The sequence below is a fragment of the Lissotriton vulgaris genome, chromosome 12 (assembly GCF_964263255.1).
Source record: "Lissotriton vulgaris chromosome 12, aLisVul1.2, whole genome shotgun sequence".
NCBI lineage: Eukaryota > Metazoa > Chordata > Amphibia > Caudata > Salamandridae > Lissotriton > Lissotriton vulgaris.
Genome location: NC_141700.1, coordinates 33,351,018 through 33,378,172, shown reverse-complemented (window position 1 = coordinate 33,378,172; position 27,155 = coordinate 33,351,018). Strand labels below are relative to the sequence as shown.

The window sequence follows — 27,155 nt, the reverse complement described above, 5'->3', positions numbered from 1 at the left end:
TAATCCAGCCGCTTAGATTAGTATAAAGCTAGGAGCTGTGTCTAGAGACATTAGATTATCGTGAACTGAAACTCTGAAACGAAACTCTGGACCTTCACATTCTACTGCAACTAGAAAACTGAAGAATCTCCCTTGTGGGCAAGGAGTGACCACCCTGTGCAAACAGGCACCCTCAGTGACTTGCCGGTTTGCTTGGTCGACGCTCCCGCCGGAACCCGAAGACTTAGCGACGCAGCCTCTGGACTTCCAGACTTCTCTGACTCCGACCCACATCCACAGCAAAGCTGAGACCCGTGGCAGACACGAGAGACGTGGGACCGGACTACCAGCAGTACCTGCTTTTTGCTAACTGTGCAGATTCTGAGGCGTCCTCGAAGTTGTGCATTGGGACTTGAGAAGCCCCAACCCCGAGCAGTAAGTGCACCGAAGCTCAGCCCTCTACACTGCACGAGTGCCGCGTGGGGCCTGTGCCTGCATTTCTCCTCGACGCGTCTTCGCGTTTGCTTGCCCGTTGGCTAGTGGCCCTCCTGAAGACATCCTTTTGAATCAACACCCCTTGCCTGGTTGCTCTGGGCTCGCTCCTGCTTTCCTGTAAAGGGGAAGCTCCCTAGACCTTGCTGGTCTGAACAGAAGCCGATCTTCCCTTCCTGCGTGGGTTGCCTTTGCCAAGGCTTGTTGACTCCAATCTGGAAGCCGACACCGCCAACATCGAGATCCTTCGTGGGACGGTCCGTATCCAGCTCCTGGTCGTCGTCGACGCCTCCTGGTCCACGTGGCTGCAGAGACAAGCTTCACTTCTTCACCTGTTTGCAACTAGACATCGCCTGGTTCCTTCCTGGTCCCTGGCTAGTGACCCAGACTCTGCCTCCTCTGCTTTCAAGTTCTTTACTGCTCCAATCCACCCTTGGATCCATCCGGACATTTTCCTCCTGGTCGCCTGCAGCATCTTTGTGCAGCTCTCCATAGGATTTGACGCCGAAACCCGACACGAAAGAACACCTATGCACCCGGCTTCCCTGGGTGAGGTAACTAGAGTACTCCAGTGCTCCCGTGGGTAATAACTATTCAAGTGTCCTAGTTTAACTGGGTTTTCCCATAGTCCATCCGGAAGTGCCCGAAATCAACTACTTTGTAAACTTTACGTTCCCATTGAAAGTCTATCAGAACCTGCGTGTGTGTTTTGACACTGCACACACATCCTGTGGGACTCCTACTTCCTAACCTTTGGTTGTTCAGTGTAGCCCCAGGGATTTCCTAGGCCTACTCACCTTTCCTGAAGTGGTTCTTATACTACTTACTTTGTATATTTATTCGTGAGGCCCCTAGGGCAGAATTGTATTTGTGCAACTTATAGTATGCTTATTGAGTGCTGTATCTCGAACTCTGAACTCATAAAGAGTGCAGAGGGGTTGTGTTATTAATAAATACATCTATATTTGATATATACCTTGTGTGGTGACCTTTCATTTGGTATTTAAGGGGTTATTATTGGTAAAACAATTGGCTTCACATGCTCTTTGAAGTATTAGCCTAAGATTGCTTTGTCCATGCTACCACTAGGATAGCTGGTCTTGAAGGTTGAATTTACAACCATCACCATAAGGGTTGTTTGGACTGATACAGGGTGCCCACTAGAATAGCAGACATCACATATCAGGCCAACTTCTCACAGTGTTAACAAAATTAAACGGAGAAGTCTGTAGAAAGTTAGTAATGCTTACAAAACGCCTCCCCATTGAGAAGCGCATGTGCACTGCGCTAGGATCGACCTAAAAATATTGACCCAAGCCATCAGAATAGTAAACATCCTGCGTGCCAGTGGTGTGACACATGCTTTCATCTCTACAGTATCTTTATTTTTATTCAGGTTTAGTGTAGTTCAAGATATATTGAGTGAATTTGTATAGAACATGGATAACAAATACACGTATGTTGGAAATGGGGCATCTGTTGCAGTTGTCTCCACACTTTTTAGGTCTCGCCTGCTAATGCGCTTGCGCATTGCTGGAGAGAGATATAGGGGCTTAACCAGAGCATAACAAAACGGGCGATTTCATGCAGTGCCCGTGAAAAGTGCGTGCACGCATCAAAGCCACCAGCCTCCCTCCCACAGGCATCCCCCAGCGTGCGCTCTGCCTCAGGCATTTCTCCTCCCCGAATTATTCACGACCGCCAGGCCGTGTCTCGCTTTATTTTAACTTTTTTTTTTTTAACTTGTTTCTCAAACCGCCCGGCACCTCGCGCTTCAGCAGTGGCAGCCGCACACACCACTTGCGGGACACTGCTTGAGCAATTGTACTGCTTCTTGTTTCACATTTCAGGTGAGCATTTCTCTCTTAGCACCCATCTCACGGCCACCGCACTGTCAGTAACTTTTAAAAACATTTCGCTTTCGGCATGGCACTCATCTAACGACCGTCGCACTGTTCGGTAACTTTCTTTTAAACATTTTGGGCGAGCATTTCTCTCTCAGCATGGCACCGACTCATCGCACCAGGCTTCATCACACTTCCCTCAAGAATTGCTATCTCGTGTCATCAGATGCCCCATGCAGTGCATTATGCGCATAACTTTTATATAAACTGGTGCTGTGTTTCATGTTTGAGCACAGCTTCTGCTTTTTATATTTCTTGTTGTACTTGCAAAGTTTTACTCCCAGGAGGAGGGGCATGGCGCTTCAGGTCAACACCATGCTCATGTGCAGTAATAGCAAGCAAGGGACGTTGGGTAGTGCGTCTTCTTAGTCTATCTACCAGTCTTACCAGCCAGGCCGTGTCTCATTTTATTTTAACTTTTTTCTTTTTTACTTGTTTCTCAAGCCGCCCGGCACCCCGAGCTTCAGCAGTGGCGGCTGCACACACCACTTGCGGGACACTGCTTGTGCAATTGTACCGCTTCTTCTTTAACATTTCAGGTGAGCATTTCTCTCTTAGCACCCATCTCACGGCCACCGCACTGTCAGTAACTTTTAAAAACATTTCGCTTTCAGCACGGCACTTATCTAACGACCGTCGCACTGTTCGGTAACTTTTAAGGATGGCGCCATGTGGAGCCACATCAGCAGTCATGCTTTAAAAGAAAATAAAGTGTGTGCACCTTTAACATACATACCAATATAAATTGGGCATGTTTAAAATACATAACGAAACTAAGTAGTGCAACTGATCTCTGATGCTGCTGGCTACACTCCTGTCTTTAGATGCTGCAGAAGGTCTTACTCTGCTGACTGGTGTGGTTCTTCTAATGTGAAAGTTATGAACATCATTTTTCACGCAATTTCCCGTAAGCAGCATGCAGGCTCCTATGCTGCTGGCATTTCATCCTCCCTTCTCGCACAGTCCTTCACCTCGGCGTGCACTGGCACCTCCTTTATCCCCTTTCGGACGCTTAGATGTTCTCAGTTAGCCACGCGCTCTCAGCCTCCTCTCTGCCTTTTAACTCCATATTTCTTACTCTAGGTCCATTCCGTTCTCCCCATCGCTTCCTTCCTCACTGACTTGATCTGCATCTTTCTCCCTATCCTTCCATCCTTCAACTTTCTCAAGCTTTCTTCCTCCGGATTGCTGCTCCTCCATCTCATGTGTGCTTTCTTCACGGGCTTCGGTCTCCTCCAGTGTTGATTTCCCACTCCATGCCTCTGCCGCCTTCTGCTCGCAGCCAGACTGTCCGTTTCCTCTCTGACACGGTCTGATTGCTAAATATTGCATCTGCTGGTGTCATACCACCAGCCTGGCTGGGGCGGCTGCTGTGGAATATGACCGAGCCAACATTCCTCTACCATGCTTGGAACTCGTCCTCACTCGTACTCACACTACTTTATGACACACACACTGAGCCCACACACTACTTTAGGCCACACACCCTGCGCCCTCACACTACTTTAGGCCACACACACACTGCGCCCTCTCTCTACTTTAGCCCACACACACACTGCACCCTCACATTACTTTAGGCCTCACACACTGCGCTCTCACACACTGCGCCCACACACTCTGCACCCTCACACACCCTGCACCCTCACACACCCTGCACCCTCACACATACTACACCCTCACACACACTACACCCTCACACACACTACACCCTCACACACTCAGTGCCACATAATTATATGCTACATAATTACACTGCACTTAATGCAACATACACTCCAAACAATACCACTCAGTGCCACATAATTACATGCCACACAATTACACTGCGCTCAACGCAACATACACTCCGAATACCACTCAGTGCCACATAATTACACACCACATATTTACTCTCTACTAAATGCAACACACACTCCACACAATACCACATAATTATATGCTACATAATTACAATGCAACATACACTCCAAACAATAACACTCAGTGCCACATAATTAAATGCTACATAATTACACTGCGCTCAACATAAAATATCCTCCAAATAGCACTCAGTGTCACATAATTACACGCCACATAATTACACTGCACTCAATGCAACATACACTACAACACCCACTCAGTGCAACAACATTTTATGCCACGTATTTACACTGCGCTCAACGCAACATACACTCAAAATACCACTCACTACCACATAGTTACACACCACATAATTACACTGCACTCAATGCAACATACAATCCAAATACCAGTCAGTGTCACATAATTACACGCCACATAATTACCCTACACTCAATGCAACCTACACTCCAAATACCACTCTGTGCCACATATTTATATGCTACATATTTACACTGCGCTCAACGCAACATACACTCCTAATACCACTCAGTGCCTCAAAATTACACACCACATAATTACACTATCACCCTCACTCTATCACCCTCACTCTATCTACCGCCCTCACTATACCACTCTACCACCCACACTATACCACTCTACCGCCCTCACTATACCACTCTACCGCCCTCACTATACCTCCCTCACTCTACCACCCTCACACTACCCAGTTCTCAGCAAAAATGCAATGTAACAATGTTTAATGCTTTATTACAAAAGTACAAAAAAATTAATATTACACTTTTAATCTTGATTTTTTTTAAATATAAAATACGCAACACAATCTTCTCACAAATTTTTTTTTAAATGTAGTGCCAATATACATTACAAAAATTATTATGAAATTAATAATTACTTATAAAATGTATAAGCCATTAAGATTTGTCATATCAATACATGTAAGTCAGGGGAATACTAAACATGTAACTTTAATAATGCTATAGGTGTCACATTTGCAAATTCTATAAATATTGGCATTTACAATAACAAAATTAATACATTTGCTAATATAAAAACAAACATACATTAAAAAATTATTACATTTACAAGACCAATAGCTCCAACTTTTCTAATGCGAGACCTATTGCATTTCCAATGCTTGTTAGTTACTAGATGCCAATTTTCGACTCTGGCAGTGCACTGAGGCCTGCTAACCAGGCCTCCGTGCCAGTGCTCCTTCCCCAAAACCAAGGTGTTGTTTAATTGTACTACAACTGGCTAAGGTCTTTAGCACGCCTGTAAGTCACTAGTAAATGGTACCACAGATTCCTAGAACATGAGTGCTAAAGAGGGTCCTAAAGGGCTGCAGCATATCTTATACTACTCTAAGGGATCCACACGCAATTTCCACACAGACTGCCATTGCAGGCTGAGTGACATGGTGCAAACCAGGAGTAAACCAGCACTGGCGTTGCCAATAGGTCTTGCAGAAGGAAAGTTGGAGCTATTGGTTTTGTAAATGACAATGCCCTTTATGTTTTTAAAATGAAAACAAAAATAAAAGGCATTGTTATTTGCAATTGTAATAGCTCCAACTTTCCTACTGCGAGACTTATTGGCAACGCCAGTGCTAGTCTACTTTGAGCCATGTTTCACAGCAACACGCTCTGCTGTGCAACATCTTTAAAACATGGATAACGCTAATATATCTCAAATAGGGAATCCTATTGGCTTTGCCAGTGCTTGTTTCATTTGCATTGTATAGCATTTGGATTCATGTACCACTTCACACCTCCGATGTGGCATTGAAAAGCATGAGCGGACGGGATAGCACGCTTGCCTTGGGGAGGGCTTGCTTGGTAGCGAGATGAAACTTTCGTGTTGCCACTACTGTACTGTTGTTAGTCCCCAGAGCGGTTCTCTTGTTTGGTCTCGGGGTTTCGGGCTGGAAGAGGCGCGAGAGCACTTTTACATTCGTTTATTGTAGCCCCTTATTGAACAGGCCTCTTTAGAATCCGCTGGGGGATGACAGGCGGGCAGCCCACGGCACAAACTGAGTACTTGCAATCACGGCGGATGTTCAAAGTTCTCCACCCACCAGGCCTCTTTAGAATCCGCTGGGGGATGACGGCCGGGCAGCTCACGGCACAAACTGAGTACTTGCAATCACAGCGGATGTTCAAAGTTCTCCACCCACCTGGAACGAGTAGAGAAGTTATTTATTTCCATAGCCGGCCAATCCTCAGGCCCCCTGGGCGGATGGACCCAGGCTTAGAAGTCATATTTATAGAGCAGCTGGCAGCCGCCGCGGGGTCCAGTTGGGTATCTGTAGGCGCAGAGGCGCCGGGCTTAGAGATTTTGAGTGTGACTAGTATCTCCCGCCAAGCGCAGGCGTCTGCAGTTTGCTTGGCCTTAAGTTTATGGAGCGAGGGCGGCACTTGTGAGCAAATTACTTCCAAATGTGTCAGCTTGATTCACAAGGCACAATAAAATGTCTGTCTGTTCTGGCATCAGAACATGAACGTTTTGCCACACTTGGCGTGAGACCCGGGCTGCTTTCTGTGGGGCAAACGTGCGAGTTCAGATGCTAGGGCAAAGACGGGCGAAACAAATGCATAATTCATTGAAAGGACAAGCACGCCAATAAAAGAGAGACAGCGCGGCACTCATTCTTGTGGCCCGAAGCAGAAACGAGAAATGTTTCCAATTAGACTGAAGTCGATGAAGGGGAAGACATTAGGAACAAGAGCGGCCGGGTAACTGAAAGTACGGCCGGCCAGCGGCCGGCCATGAATAATTAGGGGAGGAGAAGCCGCACAGCACACGCTGAGAGAAGCCCTTTGATGTGCTGTGCGGCTGTGAAAAAATGCAATTAGGAGGGAGGGAGGGAGGCTGATGCGCGTCTTTGTTTGGTCACGTGATTCATGTGAACTTAAAGAAAACCGCACGAACGAAACCCTTGGTTTCACAAGCATTTTGAGCACTTGAATTCTCGCTCCCCTCAATGCGCTTGCGCGCATTGATAGGTCGCGAGACCTAAAAACATAACATAACACACTCCTGTGTGCCATGCCAAAGTCAATGCAGCTAAATATGTAAGTGACCCCTGTAGTGGGCCTTGGAGCTATTAGGCAGGGTGCATTTTGTTTTATGTGAGGAAAGGTCACATATTGCGCTGCTTCTCCTTCCGCGTGGACAGAGCCTGGAACGACCTTCCACTCCACCTCAGATAGATAACATTGCTCCCCATCTTCGCAAGAGACCTCAAAACCTGGCTCTTCGACAGACCCCCTCCTTGATGGACTGGAAGATGAAACCCCAACCCCCCAGCACCTTGAGATCCTTACGGGTGAGTAGTCAAACTTAACAAACACCTGATTAATTGAAATTTCTGCATGAGCAGATATGCCCCTGTGATGTCTTGTTTTACTACTACACATTACAAGTGAGCAGGGAAGCCATCTTGAGGTATGTACTGGGCACTGGTCAAAACAAGTTCCCCAGCTACATAATGGCTTTGCTGAAACTTATGGTGTTTGGTATCAAATACCTCTTAATAATAAACCCACACTGATTCCGGTGATAGATTGATTAATACATGGACCCAGAGCCACCTGAAACCTACCAGCCCTCATCTCACAGGGAAAGCCACGACGGGTTCCCCAGTGGTCTTCAGCGCCAGGACACCCCGAGATGGGGTAACAGTGCGCTTTATAAGTATCATCATTACATTACATTACATTAGTGTACTGGCTGACTGGTCCACTCCAGCCTGCCACCACAAACAAGTTTCTGACCACCAGGGGTGAGAGTCCACGCTCTCGGGAGATCAGGAAAAATGCCTTCTATGGAGAGAGGTGTTTTTAACACTTCCTCAAGGAAGGCTGGTAAATTAGCATTCCAAGGTAGGGAGCTTCAAAGAGCCCACCGCCTTTGGTATGCAAATCTGGCTTCCCTCAAAGGTAAAGGGATGCCAATCCCCTGACCAGGGCCCATTTGGCGCTAGGACAGGCAGGAAAATCAGCAGTCAAAGACACGTGTCCACCCTCAGGCTAGCTCCACCCCATAGGTGGGCTACCTGACATGGATACGAAATTTAACACAAGTCTGCCATCTTGGGGATAACAGAATTAGGAACTCTGGGCCAAGGTTATGTCCACTTCCCACAGAAGAGGTCATATAGGGGGCGTAGTGATCCCAGGAGCAGGTAGCCTATTGGCTGCTACCCTACACTCCCCTAAAGCCCCTAAATCTAGTATTTAGGTGAGCCCTTGGCACCAGGAAATCAGATTCCTGCCGCCTTAGGCCTGAGGATTAGAGGACCAAAGGTTTCCCCACATCCCTGAGCATTGTGAGACCTGAGCCCCCTTGTTGGTTCAGTGAGTCTGGTCTCCTAGTCCCATGCAGTCTCTTTGCAACAGGACTGTTTCCCAATTAAAGTGAATGGGACAGCCGACACTGTAACACACCTCTACATCCAGACGCCCCTGAGCCTCCTGGGATTACTTGTTGGTGTGGCCTTGGACCATACACATATTAAGTCCAGGAGACTGGTCTTTTAAGCCGCTGTGAAGTGCCCGAATGAAGTACATGTTTTTCCCCAAAAGGATAACTTTGGGCACTCAACGCTGAAAAGCACCACTGCACCGGGCCGCCCCAGTGCCCTCCAAGGTGATCTGTTGGTGCTGCCTAGGACCTTGCCCCATATGTATCTTAAGTCCAGGAGTTTGGCCCCAAAGTCGCTGTGAAGTACCTGTAAGCAGTGTATGATTTAACTCCATAGGGTAACATTACCATTTCAGAAATTGCACTGTCTATTTTTAAAAACTGTAAACATTCACAACTTGAAAAGTACTTACCTGATAGCGATAATCTTGACATTTAAATTCATGTAAATGTACATGTTATTTTTATAAATTGTTGTTGGATAGCTTTATCCAGTGTGGTCTCACTTACTGCCTTTCTGTGTGAAATAAATGGTTAGCACTACTCTCTCATATGCCTATTGTTCACCCCCACTACCATAGAAGAGAGCATTTGGGGTGTCATTTGTGCCTGTTTAATTCCTTTGGGGTTTGCCTGGACTCTTTCAAAGTGCATTTCTTTTTGGTAAAATATATAAAGAGCCAGCTTCCTACAAAACATATATGCATATATATAGAATATGGGTAAGGCATACGCTTTAATATTCTACTAAATTGGAATGGAAAATGTGTCTACTTGCCTGTTGTGTCTTCTTCAGCACACAAGCTCTTGGATGATACAGGGGCAACAACCATTGGTCGACCTCTTTTTCGACGAGGAGAAGGCTGTGCAGGAGATGAACTTTCAGCTGCCTCCTCGGAAGCCGTGCTCTCTGCTGCTTCAAGCTCAGTTTCTTCTATAGGTTGCAAGGATAACACATCAGTCATAGGTTCAATCCCTAGAATGTTAGAGGATTGAAACACACGATGGTGAGTTTTATTATGTGTAAGAATAAAAATAGTGACCCCATCCATCAGAATAGTAGACATCCTCGGTGCCAGTGGTGTCACACATGTAAACATGATCTCGAAGTCTTTCAACTCTACAGTATCTGCATTTATAAAAATACATACACAGACAACACATATATATTTATATGTGTGCGTATGTGTGTAATTGGAAGGCATCGACTTTAATATTCTACTAAATTGGAATTGAAAATGTGTCTACTTGCCTGTTGTGACCTCTTCAGCACACAACCTTTTGGATGGAACAGGGGAAACAACCTTTGGTCGACCTCTTTTTCGATGTGGAAAAGGCTGTGCAGGAGATGCACTTTGAGCTGCCTCCTCGGAAGTCGTGCTCTCTGCTGCTTCAAGCTCAGTTTCTTCTAGAAGTTGCAAAGACACCACATCAGTCACAGGTTCAAGACTTAGAACATAGGAGTATTTAAAAACAGGATAGTGAGCTTTACTATGTGTAAGAATGAAGATATTGACACCAGCCATCAGAATAGTATACTTGATGCGTGCCAGCGGTGTCACACCTGTAAACATGATCTTGAAGGCTTTTAACTCTACAATATCTGTATTTTAACTTTGATTTTATGGTGTTGTGTTACAACTCGCACAATCTTGTTTATGGAATATATGTCATGCAGGGCAAAATCATTTTCTATAGGGTAGGTAGTCTCAAGCTTCTGATTGTGAGGAAGATGAGTTAAGGTGTTTCCAATTTTCGAGCCAAGGAGCAGAGATGTCTATTTATTGGCTGGGTGGAGATGAGGCAGACAAATCTAGGCAGCGCAGAGGCAGGCACCCTTACATGGAGCTGAGGAATGTAAGAAACTGCAAAGAAGTGACTGGGTCTTCTGGCCTTGTATTTAAAAGAGGTAGATGCTGTGGTCAATGGGGGTAAAAGAGTACCGACTTGTGATCATCGTGGTTAACAAAGGACACAACCATTTTATCCTGGGCTTGAGACTTAAGGGGTACTTAGTTCTGCTGGGTAGCCAGTGAATCCTCAGTGTCACCTCCCCTAACCTGTTGGAGAATCACCCACCATATTTAGAGTACTACCAGGATGGCAGGGCATTTTTGTCAAAAAATGCATCTGATGACATGGCAGAATAACTTTTGACAAAATTGTAAAGACAAGTGGGCTGCTATCTCATGGTAGACACAAAGATATATTTCTCCTGTTCTGCCAAAATCTGACTGATGCCCTCAATCGCTTGTGTGTGGAAGAAGGAGAGAAGAGTTTAAGATCCAATCTCAAAAGAGAGGGAGCTGAAACATCTGCATTTGGGAAAGGACATAATCTAGCCTTTTTGTCTTTGGGAAAAAGGTGTTGAAAAGGATGTAGGATAAACCTGGGCTCAAGGATGCTTGTGACATGGAGGTAGAGGGGGCTGAGACTCAAGAAATTTGTGGGAAGAAAGAGTAGGCGCTTTATGCCTTGTGGGTACTAGGATGGGAGGCTATACACTAGGGCTGATGATGGGGTTATAGACGAGGGCTGATGATTTGGATCATGCGCTGGAAGCAAACCTTGGTAAAGTAACAGAGGAAATTAGGGCCATTTTGGTTTACAAGTCTACATATTGATGTAGTTGTTTCCCCAATCTTGCAGCTTCGATCATGCTAATGGAGGAGTTCAGGTATAACAGCTTACAATAAACTGCAGAGATTCCTGAGACTATGGGGTAGGAGGCTTGTGCTTTCTAGTCCTACCCTTCAGACTTACCATCACAGCAAATAGGGTGTTGAGGCTGGAGGACTTCTGCTTGATTCTTTGGTTCCCCTGGAGGAATTGACTGAGGGTCTACAACAAGCTGTTGAGAACTCTGAAGATCACGATTATGTTCTCTTTCTTTCGGCGGTTCACGCAGATCTTTTGGGCGTTTGGCCTGAAGTCCTCCATCCAATGGAACAACAGGGTGAAGCTCAACCTTATGTTGTTTTTTTAATGGTGAAAGATCTTCAGAATCAGACTGATCATCTTCAGAGCAACAAGTGACAAAAAGCTCAGTCTCATTGGGCTGAGGTTGTTGACGAGCAGCAACAGCTGGCCTAGAGTCTTGAAGCTCAGGGGGTTGGTTCTCAGGTGCTTGTTGTTCGGAGCCCAGGGACTTAGACTCTTTGGACTCAGACTCTTTTGGCTCAAAGACTTTGGGCTCTAGCTCTTCAGGTTCAGAGTCCTGGGATTCAGCCGCCAGAGGTTCAGAATCATAGTGGTCAGACTTCTGAGGGCCCGAGTCCTCAGAATCAGAATCAAGAATCTCAATAATTTCAGATTCATAAACTGTACTGACTGGAGGCTTTAAACTCGAAGGACCTGGATCCTGATATTTTGATGGTTGCCGTTTAGAGTCTTGAGTGGCAACTTTTTGTTGGCTGCTAGAGTCAGCATCTTGAGTGGCAGCTTTTTGCAGGCTGCTAGAGTCAGCATCTTGAGAGGCAGCTTTTTGCAGGCTGCTAGAGTCAGCGTCTTGAGTGGCAGCTTTTTTTCGGCTACTAGAGTCAGCGTCTTGAGTGGCAGCTTTTTGTTGGCTGCTAGAGTCAATAGAATCATAGGGCACACCACTGCTTCGACAGAATGCGATGAGCTTCATATGATAGAATTTATAAGCTGGGCTTTCTTTTTCATTCAAAAACCTATGAAGCAAAAAAAAGTAAAGTATTTTAGCTTTATAAAACGTTCACATTGCTCCACGCTGTTTATTTTAATCTGAGGTGAGGTGACGTGAAAAGAGAGTATAAATGATTGTCAAAGCGCAGTCTCTGGCTTTGAAGAAGTATACGTGTTTTTAATGTGAAGCATTGGGGTAGAAGCTGAAGACTCACTCCAGCAAGGCTGTAGAATCAGACACATTTAGGGAGTTCCAAAGAAAAGTCAATCAAATATCAAGGAAGAGACAGTTCTGTTTAGGAGTCAGAAAATCTTCAAATCTCACAGCGGTCTATGGTGCAACACTTGCATTCTATCATAGCTTGCTCATCATAGCTTATAACACTGTTGCTTCCACAAGAGGAGGCAGACGGGGTGAAGCATTTGTGACTAAGAAGTCGGGCTGGCTAACTTCAACTACTCACACTGCTCAACCTTGGTTCTTTCCTTTTGGATCTTGTCAAGTTTTATGAAGGTGATTCAACACTAGTACTGATGCTCATTATCTATCTCTGCTTGAAAAATATCAGCTATAATCGTGTCAATCTCTCCTATGCTGACAGCACTATCTACACATCTCTAACAGCTCAGACACAAGAAACTTGCCAATTACGATCAGACTCAACCATCCTTGTAATGGTTCTTGATGCTAAACACCCAGTCAGCACCCCAAACAAGCATTGGCACAGCCAATAGGTCTCACCTTTGGGACCTTATAAGTGTTTAGCCATGCAACAGTTGATGTTGTTGCACTAAGGATATTGTGCTGCATAACTAAACCCTTATAATATCCTAAAAGCGAGACTTATAGGCTATGCCAATGCTTTTAAATTTATTTTTTTAACTGTGGATCCCTGTAGTGATCCTTATTTCTGCTGCTGCTTCAGTGGAGGGCTCTATCACTGCTATGCTCCTTGGAGCAAACAGATATACTGTGGGAGCTATATTCCTTGCCAGCAGACTCAGGGGTGTTGATTGTGATCAGCTGATTGTCAGCATCTTGGGCACTGGAGAATGCCAGCAGTTGGACGGCTGCAAAGCCCAGCAGCAGTACACCAGCTATCTACCGCCTTTCCGTAACAGAAAGTAGGTTGGAGGTGTTCGGGTGAAATGAGTAGTTTAGGGCTTAAACTTGGCTAAATCACTAACACCTGGTTCCCACAGAGTAGGGTGCAGCCCATCTGCAAAGTGCATCTGCGCCTCATCGGGATCAACAAGAGCTATGCAAATGCTATACTATATACATTTCGACCAGGCCTATTGTATATTCAAAATCAGTTCCTGTTCTGCATCTGTTAGCTCCTTACTCGCACCTCACATGTGACCCTCTACCGACTACCCTCAGCAGCTTCACAGCCATCAGACCGACTTCATTTTCAGCGGTGCATAAATTAATTAATCACATTTAATAACTAAAATAGCAGCCCGCCAGGAAAGCACTGAGAGGGGCCTGGGCCATTACCGCCTGCGAGGCTATTATCACGCCAATTATGTTATTTATGTTATGTTATTTTTATTTGTACCGCGCACAGCTGCCCCAGCAAAGGGGCGTCCTGGCGCTTTGAGAAGGTAAACACAACACAGCATTAAAAGCGGGCAGAAAGGAGAAGAGACACAACAGATAAGCTGCTATTACATCGACTGCCTGCACTTGTGTTTTGATTCTGTCTTCATTTTATGTTCACCACCCCATATTTGAACACCGCCCTCCCCCCAGAAGAAAAAAAAACACACACTCCACACCCTCAGGGCACAAAATCAAAGGCCACCTCTCTTATTCATGCGAAGAGGACCTCTGGGCAGGACCGCCTTGCCCTGGCAGGCCCCGGGCACAGCGATGTCAGCTCGCGGGTGCTCCTCCTGTCAGGAAGGGGGCGGGAGGGGTCGAGGAGCACCAAAGAGGCGGGATGGGGTTATGGAATTGCAGGATGCAGAGGCGGGGTTGGATATTAGCAAGGGCAGCAGGCAGGAGTGTAGCTTGTAGAGGTGCAGCAGGTGCAGTGGCACCAGAGGCCCATTAAACACAATTGCAGTACTTTACTACCGCAACTGCACGAGGAGCAGGCAGGGTTGAGGTCTAATAAAAGAGCACACGTAGGCTAGTAGGTATCTCCATAAAGAGCAGGCACTTGCATGAAGAGCAGGCATAGGCACCTTTATGATGTATATGGAGAGGCTGGCAAGAGGTATAGGCCAGCAAGGGGGCCAGGCACTGAGTGGACAGCGGGTGGGGAAGGCAGGCACTTGCAAGAGAAGCAGGAGTAGCCTAAAAACCTGCACGAGCAGGTAGGTCTTGGGACTAACAGGGTAGCAGACAAGGCCTGAGGATAAGCAAGAAAAGCACAGAGGGAGTAGGTACTTGCAGGAGGAGCTGCAGGGGATAGACACCTGCATGGGGAGCAGGCAGTGATTTGGTGGCTGAGAAGACGGGGACACAACTAGTCATCAAGAGGAGGAGGCAGAAGCAAACACGCATGGGTCAAGTACCGTTGCGAGGAACAGGCGGTAGTGTGACTGCAGGGAAGTAGAGATGGAGTAATGACATGCATGGACGGAGTACAAAAGCCCTGCATGGGCGAAAGACAGGCAGGAACGCAGCTGGGCGCTCTTCACTGATTCAGATTTTAATTCCCAACCGGTACCCCAGGGGCCCATTTCCTGGTTTGCACCAGGGCCCGTGCCACCTTTGCTGGGCCAGTGACGGGGAACAGGTGGAGGGCAGGAACACGCACGAGGAGCAGCCGGAGGGAAACCGAGAGAGGTTAAAAAACACTGGCGTTTTGCTGAGAAATGACGTTTCTCGTCAGGCAGAGCCTGAGTGGGGCCTAGAGACCTACCCAGGAGCAGAGAGGAGAGAGCCGCCAATAATCCTATTCAAACCAATTACAGCAAGATTATAAAGGCAAGTGCTGGGCAGTAGAGAGAGAAGAGCAGGGCCAGGGGAGAGGGAGGCTGGGAGCAGAGAGAGAGAAGATGGACAGCAGGGACAGAGGATCGCCAGGGGAAGAGACAGAGTAGAGACAGAAGGAAAGTGAAAGTCAATAAAAACAAAGGGAGACGGGGCAGATGAGGGCTAAGAGCAGAGATCGAGAGAGGCACAGAGCAGATAGTAGGTAACGTGAACACAGAGAGGGCCAGAGAGTGATGCCCCGGACAAACACACTGTGAGACCGAAAGAATGGACAGAGGGCAGTAAAGACACGGGTCTGGGAGAGGCGGCTGTATAGAAAGTTCAAACAAAGCAGAAATGGTTCAGTGATAAAACACAAGAGAAACGGGGAACAGGGCAGGAACTGGGAAATAAGCCTCGCCAGGCAGCCACAGTTTATTTTGACATCTGGCTTTCACTTTGTGAAAGCCAGATGCAAAAATAAACAACCTGCAGAGCTTGTCTTTATGGGGCCATGAGTTTGAAACACATGGCTCCATAAAGATAACAAACCTTTTGCGACCAACGTAAGGCAGACGAGCCAGTCCAAGTGGGACGGCTCAAAAAGAGAAAAGTGTACGAAACACTAACCTCTTTCCCAATGGCTGGCCACCGTATAGCATAAACGGTGACGCCGGACAATGAGAAAGAGGGGCGGGGCTTAAAGCCCGCTAGTGAAACCTCCTGATAACACTAAATCTTGCCAGCGAGACTGCGCATGTGCGCAGCTCTAGGCTTCGACCTAAAAAACAAAGCTGGTTATTGGTTTTAGACAATCACCTCTACCTACCCCAGGGACAGCAGATTAAGAGATGCCAGAAAATGCAGTGCAAAATCGCACTATTTTAGTCCTAGAGTGGTTTAACCCAACAATGAAAATGTAGTCCAGAAGCCTGAATTCATTCAAGCTGCTGCCAGTCAATCCAAAATGATACAAGTAACTGCTATTCAGCTTTTGCGGATGCCACAAGACAGACTTGGATGACTGGACCCCAACTTGGTAGTTGATGTTGTTTGCCCAAGTCACCCTCCTACTATGGCTCTGCAACAGGGAAAAGTACACCTTTTCCACGCTTCATTCTTAGGGTGGTGAGGGCGAGCAATCAACAGTTTCTCAGGGAGGTAGGGTGTAGGGCAAGGACTTTCTACTTCACAACATACTGCCCAGCACAGTGCTTATTTCAGTAATGTATCACTCAGCAATACTACACATTGCAAGTAGGCAAATCAGATGCAGGACTGTATTCCTGTTTGCAAACTTCCTTGAAGTGCTACATCCGTCAGCATGCCCCCCCCGCTCCCACTAACAGAATTCCCCAGTGTCTATAACCCCTGGTGCATAACTCGGGCAGTAGTTAGACACAGGTAGAGTTCACTTAGATTACTCCCAAGGCGCAGATGTGCCCAGTGGTTCAGTTCCTTTTCATATCCAGTGGTTACCAAGTACAAGGCTAACCTTAATTCTCTATTCCGTCTACTGTTCCGCTCACAGCTTATAAGCCCTGTGGTTACCTATTTTCCATTGTTGCAGTTTGGGGTGGTGAGGGAGAGAAGCATGTAGCAGTCCTGCTGCTGTGGTTGTAGATCTTTAAGGGTTGGGGCTGCAGCTGTGGCCTTGTTTGGAACTTACAAGCCTGGTAATTTTGGTGGGTTGGCTTACACAGCAGTCTTCATCTTCAGCAGTTGCGATCTCCCTAGGTCGGGTGTAGATGGTATGTTGGTACTGGGGTGCAGCCTCCAGGCCAATCTTAACCTGGTGGAGTACTTCAGCAGCCGGCGCCTCTCGGCTTATCAGGACTCACACCATCTGTGGTAATGGTGTGTTCTGATTAACAAACGTGGCAGTACCAGTCTGAGAACCAAGATGGGATGCTGATCAAACACAATGCTTGCAATTTTAAACAACTGTGATTAGTTTTGTGAACCTAAGTGATCATGAAAAACAGGGAAACCCTTCTGCAAACGGGATGCCACTAACACCATTCCCTTTTAGTGGCTAACGTTTTCAGGTTATTCCCCACACCAGAACACATTGGGCTTCTCATTGACTGTCTTTCCTTCTGCAGGGCAAGACACGCTCTTTCCCTCTTGTAGGGAGACATGCTTCCAGACAGATCCTTGGCTTCTCCAACAGAGAGTGCGGACTTCAGATGATGTTCCCTCACCTCTAGAATCCCACTTTTATAGATATTTCCTGAAAAAGAATGTGATTTCACTGTCTAAGGTTTCAGAGACAGTTTGGGTTGGTTGTATCTCAAATGCCAATTTCAAGCTTTTCTTCAGACACAGACTTTGTGCACGCTGGTAGATCTCAAAGCAGCAAGCTGTGATGCTGGCTCTAAGCACAAGTATCCAAAACAAGGGCACATTGGTGTGACATTTCTGCACCTGCCTGTCATCAACCTTCCTGAAGCAGTGATCAGAGACAGATGCTGCTTAGGAACCTTCTCACCTTGAATGACAGAAATTATTGTACCACCCTTGAACGTTCACCAAATGGCCGTGCTTAGAAGAACTTATCACCCTTTTCTAACAAGGACCTCACTGAATTTCTAAGGGAAGACCCAGCTCTATCCTCCTTCACTTCAGTGTCTTGTTCTCCGAGGCCCAGGAATTGGTCAGTACACTTCTACTTTCTGGGGAAGCAGAGTAGCCGACATCCATCTTGTGCCATGCTAATCTAGGGGCATCCAAAAAGGATCCAACAGGTTCCAAATACCGAGACACTCAGCACACAGCATCCTACTGCCATACATGTGCTACACTATCAGTCCACATACACACACTGAGTGCAAAGAGCGGGGGCATACAACAGCGGACCTTTACACTAGATGTGAAGTAGACTACACTCTCTTTGACTCAGAGGAACAAAAGGTGTGGTCATGCTACTGCTTCACAAAAACTCTGTACATTGCCACCACAGCTTTATGCATCTCTGCCCGGGCATATATGGTAGTCCTCTACCTGCTATTAGGGCACGCTTTGTGCGCCTGTCAAGGCCACAATTATTTCTAAATCTTGCATACCCAGGGAAAAGCCTAGGCATCCGTTCAGAAAATAGAATTGGCCTCAAGTTAGGATTCCAATTTCACAAGTAGGCACATAAAACTACACCTTTTGGCACTTTCTTTGATCATTTAAGCAAAACTCATTCCAGATCCTTCAAGAGGGCTGTGGCTCTAAAGTGGTGAGATGCTTTATTATTTATTATGTTTCAAGACTATTTAATGAGCTTTGAGAGAATATCCAGACTGAAATTATCCACTTTGAGATATGGAAAGATCTTAAAGCTGACATTTCTGATCCCAACACACATACAAGATTGAAGCACCTTGTAAAGGTTTAGTTCCTGGGGTAGCAGAACAGAAATTATTCTTTCTTTTATTCCATACTGATGATCATCAGGGAAGCATGGAATTAGACCGCCACACATCATGCCTGTGTGTTTCTGTTTAGGTCAGGGAGAAAAGAGATGGAGCAAAGATACTGGAATGAGGATGAGTGGTAATATTAGGGAGGCAGTACCTGTGCCATGATTGGTGAATGCATTTTAAGTCAAGGAAACAAGATACTAAATTTAGTCAAAGAAAATGAGGCTTTAGGTCATGTTTATAAGACATGTCAGCAGAGTATGTAATTGTTGAGGCATGCAATAATCACAACAAAGGCATCTGGCCATTCAATACGTAATGCCTAGAATTTGATATGTACAAACGTGAAAGTAATGTGAACGGATCTGAGTGAATATGATAACAGGTACATCATGGGAAACTAATTAAATATGACATAAAGCCCAAACCTGTGTTTCCGAACGTAAAACATGGATTTTCTCAAGATAGACTGCTTGTGCGTCCAGAAACAAAGAGCATACTTTGCGACATTGGCTCTCATTAATGAGGACAACCATTACTTAAAAATCTTTCATCCCAACTGAAGCAATCCATGTCTACACAGTCACTCCTGTCCTAACAGTTTGGAGGAGGGGGAGTTTGCTTATGAGAAGGGATTATGGGAACGTAAATGTCTGCAACTGATGATTTAATACTCAGTTCAACATTTTACCTTCATCAGGAGTAGGTAGCACCCTGAAGGCTATCAAAGAGCGCTCTGTATTAACTCTGAAAGCAGAGCCTTTCAATAGTCTTGCATTACACCAATACGAGTTAACAAGAGCAAATCGAAAGTTCAAGGTGAAGTGTTTGTCAAGCATATTATATACTAATATACATTTAAAACAAAAAAGATGCTTGCTGTGTAGAGGTAAATAAAAACATCACGGATAAAAGGGAAACCTCATTAGCTAAAGGTCTGTTGCTGATGAGCAGTGTGCAGGTACAACAGTACAGTCCTTTCAGTGAGGTGGCAATGGGGACGTATGGAGGTAATTCGGGCCAAGATCTTGCGTGTGCGCTACGCCCTTATGGACTCAAACATTTAAAAGCTCAATAAATTGTCTCCAATCCGCTCATCTTCAGAGATCTTCTCCACTGTATGTCAAACTTTAAATATTTTTTGTATTGATGTTTTATAAACATGAGCATTAGTTTATGCGAACCTGGCTACCTTGATACCTTGCGCTTTCACAGCGTAGACTCATCTGTATCCAGCACAAAACCCCAAAACTACACAACGTTACATAAAATAGATGCTAAATACGAAACCCACAGGTTGAAGGAAAAAGAGACTTGACCATCGTATAATATGTAAAATGACATGTAGACTGGCTAGATTACGTACCAGAATTCTGGGTTTTCAGAAAGAATGCCCACATTAAACCCGCCATCAATTTCTGGTCCAACTTCAACAAGAAACCGGGCCAGATTTTCTGCAGTTTCTCTAGTGCTGGCATCAACTGAAAATTAAACAAAAATATATTTGTAAGTCACAACAGATGGGATATAAACTTTGTTTATTTCTATCACTGCCGCCTGTAATGGTAATTACAGGCCAGGCATGCTCAAAAAAACATTATTCTGTGTCTACCAAACTGTAGGAAGCTGTTTTAAACTATTGGTACCAAGCCTGGTAGTTAAAGGCTGAAATTTATGACTTGAAGAGAATAAAATAAAAGTGCCTTGACAGTATTTTGAATGCTAGCACAACCAAGCCATACGTAAGCGTGATATAATGGCGATCAGTGGTCCCTTAAGAGGCCAGGGAAGTGCCTCTTTGGAGTCATTCCTAAGGGTACATCAGTCTACAGCTGACAAAACTGGAGAGTATCCTTCAATCCTTTTGGAAAAAAAGAAAATATATCACTTACGTTCTTGGGATTGCAGTTGGAATGATGTCGACTCCTCGGGTGCTCCAGAAGCAGTTGCTTTAGGCTTCTCCGCCTCTACATTGCCGTTTTTAGGTTGATCGGCCTCTACAGAATGGACTTCAGGTTTTGTGGCCTCTTCAGCAGGCACTTGTTTGTCGGTGGACCGTTCAACACAGGGCATTGTTTTCTCCTGAACAGACTGGCTTTGGGAGGGCTGCACAACACCTGCTGGGCGTTCTTGCACTACATGATCTAGGCCCGTCTGCGTGCCTGATGTTACAGTTTCGTTCTGCAGAATGATTTGGCCATGGACAATTTTTTCCTTTAGTTCTGCAAGTTCTTTTGCAAGGGCCACTGCTCTCATTGACTTGTTTGAAAAATCTTCAGATGACGTTTGGCATGAATCTGCCTGGACCGTTACATCCTTAATGGATTTTTTCAATTTTTGCAGTTCTGCCAGTTTTAATCTGTAATATTGGTATTCCACGCTACTTTCATCGAATAAATACCTAGAAGAGAAGAAGCCACAAGGAAATAAATCAGCGTGAGGGCAAAAAGAAAAAAGAATCCTGCAAAGATATATTAACACACATTCTTTTAAATACCTCTGCTGCAGCACACGTCAAAACTGTTACCAATTAGTTTTTCCTGTAGTTAGAGAATTAAAGAAAAAAGGCATACCTATGTCCATTATTAAAGAAAACACACCTTGTCCTACATGACCCAAACAACTACAGAAAGATTACAAATGGCCCTTTCCTGGGTAAACTGATAAAAAGAGCAGCATTCACCCAGATGTCACAATTCATTGAAATAACTACATGCTTTCCAACTTCCAAACCGGATTCTGTCTAAGAGGAGGTACAGAATCTTTGGGATGACCTTAAAAACACAGTAAACCGGTAAGTGGTTGCTGCCCTACTTCACTTGGACCTTTTAGCTGCCTTCAACACAGTTGACACTTCAATCCAAAAACTCTACAAAGCAAGCATAGAGGGGACTGCTCTCGACTGGATTACAATCTACTTTCCAAACAAAACAAATGTCATCCCTACTCTCCTCTGTCATGCAAACCGTTCTTCACAAAAGCAGGGACCCCTCAAAGCTCTATCATCTCACCCATGTTTTTCTACATTACGGGCAATGATCAATGAATTTCAGCTCACACGCTATAACTACACTGATGACACACATACTCCTTAAACTAGAACGCCCGAAAGACATTCAGAAATCATCAGTTGCCTCGGAGCCATTGATCAGTGGACAACATGGAGCCACCTTAAACTGAATGCGTCCAAAACTGAAACCACTCTGCAGCTGGTCTTACTGCCGGGGACCACCTCTTAAAGTATCCAAGAAGTAAGAAACCTTGGAATTACCATAGACTCCAACCTATCAATGAATGCCCAAGCATAAAAGTTAGCAGGTTCAAGCTTCATTACCATGAAAACTCTAGGACGCATCTATCCCCTCCTAGGATTTCCACACACGGTCCAATCTACTATCTCTCTTGTACTGTCCAAACTAGAGCACACCAATAACTTCTACCACAGATTATCTGTAAAAACTATGAAAAGACTACAACAGATTCAGAACTCTGCAACCAGACTACTCCTACATGTAAAGCCACAAATCCACTTCTTTCCTGCCTTAGAGGGCCCTCCATTGGTTACCGGTTGCCAGCAGATTCACCTTCAAGTTGCTTTGTATCACCCAAAACTCAATACATAGAACTAGACTGCTCTTCATCAGGAAAAAAATCACCAAATACATTCAACAAAGGAGCCTCTGCTCAAGATTGCCACCTCACCTCAAAACCCCAGCATACAAGAACAAGCACTGGCGTTGCCAATAGGTTTCGCAGTAGGAAAGTTGGAGCTATTGGTTTTGTAAATGACATTTTATATTTATATATCGTTATTGGCATTGTCAATAACAATATATAAATATAAAATGTCATTTACAAAACCAATAGCTCCAACTTTCCAAATGCGAAACCTATTGCCAACGCCAGTGCTTGTTTTCTTTGCTTAACGACTTCAGTCTGCCCTCGCCCACGTCTTTAGGAGAAGCAGCCAACCATCAATGGAAAACGTGTGGGGACGGAGAGAGAGACCTCTATATATTTTTTTTAGTACCTGGGTCAAATATAGAGCACTTCTATTTACAGGTCCTGGCTCAATCCTGAGACTAGGCTGGGAAGCTCTTATTTGCAGAGAGGGGAGACTGCTCCCGCTGCTGCAGGCATTTCGAGGAGGTAGGCAGGGTCACTGCGGGCTATTTTTTTTATTCACGGTGAGTAGCAGGGGGGCTTTACTGTTGCACAATTGATGGCCTAAGTCACCTACTTGGCCTGTTAGTGACACTGGTACATGAGGCATTGGCAGTCCTCCCTCGAGCCTCGGGCCATGCTGAGCTGGAGTCGCTGTTGTGGGGTGGAGGGGCACTGCAATGCCGGTGTGGGCTTCCTTCAATGCTGGGGCGGCAGGGCAACTTGTCTTTCATCCGCAGTTCACCCAGTCAATGCCGTTTGGTAGTGTCGCTTCAAACAGGGGCTGCAGCAGCCTTCTTTTTATTGCAGATTCAGAAAAGGGGGTGGTGATGAACAGAGTGTCTGAATTAAGCAGACCACTCTTACCCAGTCCAAAGATCAGGGCTTGATCCATCACCGTTATTTAACTCACCGCCCCATCCCAGCTCAGAACCTGGCTATATGCAAATCAGTCTGTCCCTGGCCCAGTGCATCATGGGAACAGGGCAGACCAAACTACCAAGCCAATTCTTCACCAGAAAGGAGACAAGCTTCCGGGGACCGGTTTCTGGCATTTCAGCCGTCTTCGGCCCGGCTTGCTTGAATCCTGATGGAGCAGTGAGTAAGGGACTCATGTCTGAGTATACCCTGCCACACCTATAGTGGCCAAAAACGATTCAGAAAAGGGGGTGGTGATGAACAGAGTGTCTGAATTAAGCAGACCACTCTTACCCAGTCCAAAGATCAGGGCTTGATCCATCACCGTTATTTAACTCACCGCCCCATCCCAGCTCAGAACCTGGCTATATGCAAATCAGTCTGTCCCTGGCCCAGTGCATCATGGGAACAGGGCAGACCAAACTACCAAGCCAATTCTTCACCAGAAAGGAGACAAGCTTCCGGGGACCGGTTTCTGGCATTTCAGCCGTCTTCGGCCCGGCTTGCTTGAATCCTGATGGAGCAGTGAGTAAGGGACTCATGTCGGAGTATACCCTGCCACACCTGTAGTGGCCAAAAACGATTCAGAAAAGGGGGTGTTGATGAACAGTGTGTCTGAATTAAGCAGACCACTCTTACCCAGTCCAAAGATCAGGGCTTGATCCATCACCGTTATTTAACTCACCGCCCCATCCCAGCTCAGAACCTGGCTATATGCAAATCAGTCTGTCCCTGGCCCAGTGCATCATGGGAACAGGGCAGACCAAACTACCAAGCCAATTCTTCACCAGAAAGGAGACAAGCTTCCGGGGACCGGTTTCTGGGTAAGAGTGATCTGCTTAATTCAGACACTCTGTTCATCACCACCCCCTTTTCTGAATCATTTTTGTCCACCATAAGCGTGGAAGGGTATACTCAGATGTGAGTCCCTTGCTCATTGCACCATCAGGATTCAAGCAAGCCGGGCCGAAGACGGCTGAAATGCCAGAAACCGGTCCCCGGTAGCTTGTTTCCTTCCCAGTATAAGAATTGGCTCGGTAGTTTGGTCTGCCCTGTTCCCATGATGCACTGGGCCAGGGTCAGACTAATTTGCATATAGCCAAGTTCTGAGCTGGGATGGTGCAGTGAGCTAAAAAACGGTGATGGATCAAGCCCTGATCTTTGGACTGGGTAAGAGTGGTCTGCTTAATTCAGACACTCTGTTCATCACCACCCCTTTTTCTGAATCATTTTTGTCCACCATAAGCGTGGAAGGGTATACTCAGATGTGAGTCCCTTGCTCATTGCACCATCAGGATTCAAGCAAGCAGGGCCGAAGACGGCTGAAATGCCAGAAACCGGTCCCCGGTAGCTTGTTTCCTTCCCAGTATAAGAATTGGCTCGGTAGTTTGGTCTGCCCTGTTCCCATGATGCACTGGGCCAGGGTCAGACTAATTTGCATATAGCCAAGTTCTGAGCTGGGATGGTGTAGTGAGCTAAAAAACGGTGATGGATCAAGCCCTGATCTTTGGACTGGGTAAGAGTGGTCTGCTTAATTCAGACACTCTGTTCATCACCACCCCCTTTTCTGAATCATTCTTTTTATTGCAGGCCATGCCTTTCCTTGTGGGCGCTTCTCCTCATAGCTGCAGGGTAGATGCGCGATGTCAGCAGATGGTGAGTGGAAGTCGCTCTGTAATGGGGGTGTGCATAGCGGCGTCAGTACAGTCTATGTGCTTAATTTTTTACTTTCAGGGAACTGCGCTGTTCTTCTCACCTCTCTGTGATGCCTGTCCACACTCCCCTCTCGCAGTGGGGGACTGGTGCAGCTTGTCCTTTGGTGGGTGCCATCTCTTCTCCCAAGCAGGCACCTTATATGTGGGAGTGGGGGGCTTATTCAATATTGTGCGGCACACCTCAAACATCGAGGGTGCCCTCTGTCGCTGCTGCACTCTCCCTATCTGGATTCTCTTGCTGCCGGACCGGTTAGCACTACTGCTTCAGGGGCCTGATCCGTGGATGCAGTTGGGTTTGTTGGGTGGCCTTGCCCTGTCAGCCTCGGTTGCCATCAAGTTGCCAGCAGATGTTGCTGTTGGTGGTTGTTGATGTACAACGAAGCCACAGTTGTGGCTTATTTAGCTTAAGCAGCTGACAGGCACTGATAAAGATAGACAACGAGAGCTTAAGAAAGAAGGTTTAGAGGGAAGGTGGGCAGAAAGCCTGCATTCCTACTTTTAACAAGAGCGGCCGGGAAACTGAAAGTACGGCCGGCCAGCCATGAATAATTAGGGGAGGAGAAGCCGCAGAGCACACGCCAACCAGTCCAGGGCAGGGTAAAGGGGATGTTGCTTTTCCACAAAAGGCTTCCTGTTTACCCAAGCATTTGAGCCAGGCAACCTCCTCTTCGTCGCTGAATGCTGCCATTGTTTCAGCATATAAATGCATATTTCACTGCTTTTTCCAAGCTCGAGGTCACTGCTTTTATTCACAATATCCTTTCGCCCACAAGATCCATTGGAAGCAACGGGTACGAGCAAATTCGGAACGTCTGTTTACCCCTGCAAGTTTCTATAAGCAGGCAACAGCAAGATCAGCTGGCCTCGAGAAAACTAGACACAATCTGGTCGGTCCTTTGGCTGTAACCTGATCCGTGAAGAAGGCGCCAGCCCCAGGCTCAGTCTTATCAGAAATGTGTTATTTTTTGATTTTTTTTTTTAGAATAAGAAATGCTCAATTATTTTGTTAAGATAGAAGGAGCGAGCAAAATATACAAATTGCAATCTCCCAATCAAAAAGGCCAAACATTATTACACCGTGGCAACATGGACTATAGAAGGTTCTCACCGCCGGCAGGCGGCAGCCTGTTTGCATTGAAGGAGTTTGCGTGTGGGTGTGAAATCATCCGTGTGAGGTTAGCCTTTCAGACTGCATAACTTTGCATTTTACAACAAATCACGCTCCATTAAAGCAAAGTTTGTCAAAGAACGTCAATGCAGTAAGCAGTAAAACATATAACGCCATTCCATCTTTCCCCGTACGTACACGTTAGCCAGCAGTGAGGCTGCGCACGTAATTGCACCATAAATACATCGTATCTCCCTCTAGGACCTATTTGTGGTTTTGTTTTGTGCAGTCAAGTCTCGCGGGGCGAGGGGGATTCAATGGCTTTACAGAGACTCCGTCACAATACGGGTAACATTAACATGCAGCACTGGTGCAGGCAGGAATATCACTGCATGCAATATTTTCTACATAACACAAACAGTGGAGTGAAAAGTATATAAAATACTATGAATTGTAGCACTATGAGTAATAAAGGGGTAGACCCTTAGAACTCAAGGACCTGGGTCCATATGAATTGTAGCACAGCGTTCGACAGAGCACAATATTCAGTATGCCCAGCGAAATAGTAGGGCATTTCAAATCGCCCAAGCAAGAGATCTTTCCGGAGAGGTTTTTAGATCATGTTTTAAAGGCCTTCTGAGAAGCGCATATCTGGAGTAAAGAGGAGGGGAAACTTCTAAAATGTTTGGGCGAGCACTGAGAAAAATTGTACCGCATTGCTGTGACTCTTCAAACATGGCGTTTACTGTTGAGTCTCGGAGCGCCAGAGAAGAGTTTTTCCCGAGATGCTGGTGTACTCGGGAGATCCACTGAGCAATAGTTGATGCACCAAGCAGACCATTTAGTAGATGTACCTCGCTTTAAAAAGGTGCCCATAGAATGTGTCCGGACTAATAAACAGCTGTGGCGTTGCTCTTTAAGTACCATCGAGTAGGGATGTGTCGTATTTTGAGATTTTATCACTGACAGAAGCTCAAGTTAGACACAAAAGTTCTTAGCCATGTGATTAATGTGGCTATGGAGCTTACGCTTCTTGTCCATGTGAGAAGTTGGCCCGATATGCAGCGTTCGCTATTCTAGCGACCGCTATGTATCGTTCCAAAC

General features: G+C 45.9%; 1 protein-coding gene across 13 annotated transcripts in view; it reads right to left on the bottom strand.

Moving 5' to 3' along the window:
- LOC147673145 (uncharacterized) overlaps positions 1-27,155 on the bottom strand; it is a 265,735-nt gene that overhangs the window by 110,981 nt on the left and 127,599 nt on the right. For 9 of the 13 annotated variants that reach the window (XR_015302599.1, XR_015302602.1, XR_015302601.1 and 6 more), the window contains 5 exons: positions 20,540-21,048; positions 20,014-20,128; positions 11,424-12,334; positions 9,913-10,068; positions 9,439-9,636 (listed from right to left, as the gene is read on the bottom strand). Coding sequence is in view for 7 of the 13 variants with exons in the window: in XM_086946893.1 (XP_086803019.1) it covers positions 9,439-9,636; positions 9,913-10,068; positions 11,424-12,334; positions 20,014-20,128; positions 20,540-21,048 (1,889 nt within the window). In the remaining 6 variants the exon portion in view is untranslated. The remainder of the gene's footprint in view (positions 1-9,438; positions 9,637-9,912; positions 10,069-11,423; positions 12,335-20,013; positions 20,129-20,539; positions 21,049-27,155) is intronic. The other 4 variants (XR_015302604.1, XR_015302603.1, XM_086946895.1 and 1 more) reach the window with 1 other exon arrangement.